Source organism: Anopheles darlingi, chromosome 3 (assembly GCF_943734745.1).
Source record: "Anopheles darlingi chromosome 3, idAnoDarlMG_H_01, whole genome shotgun sequence".
In the NCBI taxonomy this organism is placed as follows: domain Eukaryota; kingdom Metazoa; phylum Arthropoda; class Insecta; order Diptera; family Culicidae; genus Anopheles; species Anopheles darlingi.
In genome coordinates, this window is record NC_064875.1 from 16,581,467 (window position 1) to 16,583,966 (window position 2,500).

The 2,500-nt window shown below is 47.7% G+C and overlaps 1 protein-coding gene across 1 annotated transcript in view; it reads left to right on the top strand.

The window, feature by feature from the left end:
* LOC125953397 (phospholipase D2) overlaps nucleotides 1–756 on the top strand; it is a 6,954-nt gene extending 6,198 nt beyond the window's left edge. The window contains exon 9 of the mRNA XM_049682951.1: nucleotides 59–756. Within this exon, the coding sequence (XP_049538908.1) occupies nucleotides 59–499 (441 nt within the window). The 3' untranslated portion in view covers nucleotides 500–756. The remainder of the gene's footprint in view (nucleotides 1–58) is intronic.
* The last annotated feature ends 1,744 nt before the right edge of the window (nucleotides 757–2,500 follow it).

Sequence of the window (2,500 nt, forward strand, 5' to 3'; positions counted from 1 at the left end):
TAACCACACGGTTTCTAACATGCAATTGTTCTGATGTTGATATCTTCCGCTTTTGTAGGATGAATCATTCGAAGAAGGTCGTATGAATGGGGAATCCTATCCGTGCGGTATCTTCGCGGGAAAGTTGCGGAAGTTTCTGTTCCGTGAGCATCTGGGGCTTCTCGAGCCCGAACCAAACCGTGCACCGATCGATGTAACTGATCCGGTAATTGACAGCTTTTGGCACGATGTGTGGCGTCTGATATCGCGGCGGAACACTCGCATCTACGATGAGGTGTTTCGCTGCATTCCCTCCGACAATGTGCGATCGTTCGCAAAGATGAAGAGCTTCCTGGAGAACAAGAGTTTAAGTCAAATCAAGCCGGACGATATCCAGCAGGTAGTGTCATCGATCGTGGGCAATCTGGTGGATTTGCCACTGTTGTTCCTTTCCGAGGAAGTCCTTACTCCTCCCGGCGCTAGCAAGGAGGGCATGATGCCCACGTATATGTGGACGTAGGTGCCAGGCACCCTCAACTAATCCTTCCTCACCGCTAAAGTCATTCACATTCTTTACGTACTGCATACGCTTAACTTTTCCATTCCATAGCATCTGACCGATTGCATTCCTGCCAATAATGTAGATTTGTTGTTGTTTGATTTAACTGTTTTTGATACCATCAGTCCGTTTCTGTTGTTTCTAGTTTACTGTACAATTATTTATTATCTTTCGTGGATCTTTGTAAACCGTCTGAAGAAAAGAGATTTATCAAACTACTTGAAGTGTTGTTGATGTTGGTTTTGTCCTTTCGCCAGTGCCAGGCTCAAATTACGTACAAGATACGTCCACAAAGTGTGTCGAGTATGTGCCTACACACTCTAAAACCTTCTGGCTGTGGTTCTGGCACACAACACAAAGGAAAATGAATGCGTATTATTGTAAAATAAAGGCGAGAAGCTAGTTTTTCCAACTAAAAAAAAAACCAAGGTAAAAAATGGCCAAAAATGGCAAAAATTCGTTGAAAAAACTGTCGTTTCAAATTTAAAATCAGCTGCCTCAGATCTAGATGGCGCTGTATGTAGAGGGCGCTAGCGTCGAACTCTTCTCTCTCTTTCTCTCTTTCGTGCGAGAGCGAGAAAGCGACCCGAAGATACCCGAAGATAGCCGAAGGCACCCGAAGATACCCGAAGCCAAAGGCAAATAAGCCGAAGGCTGGAAATAACCCGAAGCAAGCGTGAGACGCCCGAAGTGAGCGTGAGAGGACGGCACAGTGCCGGACGTGACTTTCACACTCGACACAAAAGCGCCCGCTCCCGTTTGGTACCTCGCGTTGGTACCTCGCTCCCGTTTGGTACCTCGCGTTGGTACCTCGCTCTCTTTTGGTCTTTTGGTCGAAAAAATATTGGCAAAAACCGTTTTTTTTACCAAACCCACCAACGGTCGTCGGAATTCCCTCCCCTTCGAGACCCAGACAGGTCAGTGGACTCGTTTTCGTCGGATTTTGGCGGCGTTTTTTTCTGTTCTGTTTCGGGTGCCTTTGCTGCTGCAGAGGTGAAGGTTATCTGGTTGTTTACCTTTCCGGTGGGAGGACTGCTGACCCGGTGGTGCAGGATCAAGAAGGAGCCGCGACTTGCCACGGGTCCGCCAAATGCCCCCCGCTCGTTTTACCTTCTTTTCGTCTCGATTCTCTTTATCCCATTCCTGTTTCCGAGTTCTAAGTTCTTGGGCTGCGCGCTCCACGCGCTATCTCGCGCGTTGGATTTCGATTTACTGCTGATGAGTTTTGTGGGGCAGCGATGCAGACAACCACTCAGGCGGGGGGCCTGCAGAAGCAACGAATGCAATGTCTGGTGGTTCATTGACACACACGTTAAGGGAGGACGTGGGGTGTGTGAGAATCTTCTCCGCGAGTGCAGCGAGGAAATTTGTAATTTGATTGTGACTCACGATCCTCCTCGATGTGGAACCTTTTAGGTCCGGCCTGGGGGCTACGCATAAGCATCGTAACTGTTAAGTCGGGACGGGATCAAACGGAGGATGGGAAGCGAGCGAAGGTTGGTTGTCGCCAACGCCTAACCACCTCACGTACTGGTCATTTCCAACGGTCAGCGAACCGCATCACGTACCGCTATACCACCGGTTGTCGCCCCACCACGCACACAGCCATCTTGTTTTGATGGCGTTTTATCGCTTCTGGCATTTAATTTTCGTTACAAAATTCAAAACCCAAATAAAAAAATTAATCCCGAAGCGATCCTGTGCCTGCTTAAAACGAGGAAAGGTCCGGTAACTTAACCTGAACTTCAGTATCCTGGAATTCGTGAGTGTCTGGCACGTTGCTTCTGAATCGCATCTTAGTAACCTTAGGTAGTCAAGTTAACTGTAGATTCGACTGCCAGAATAACCTCACCGTTAAGTTCTTTTTTCGTTCCAGACTAATGAAAAGTCTTAAAACTTTGTTGCTTTCATTTTTTGTCTTGTCATTTGCATTCTGTGGTAGTTGCTGGTGTTCTGTGCCTT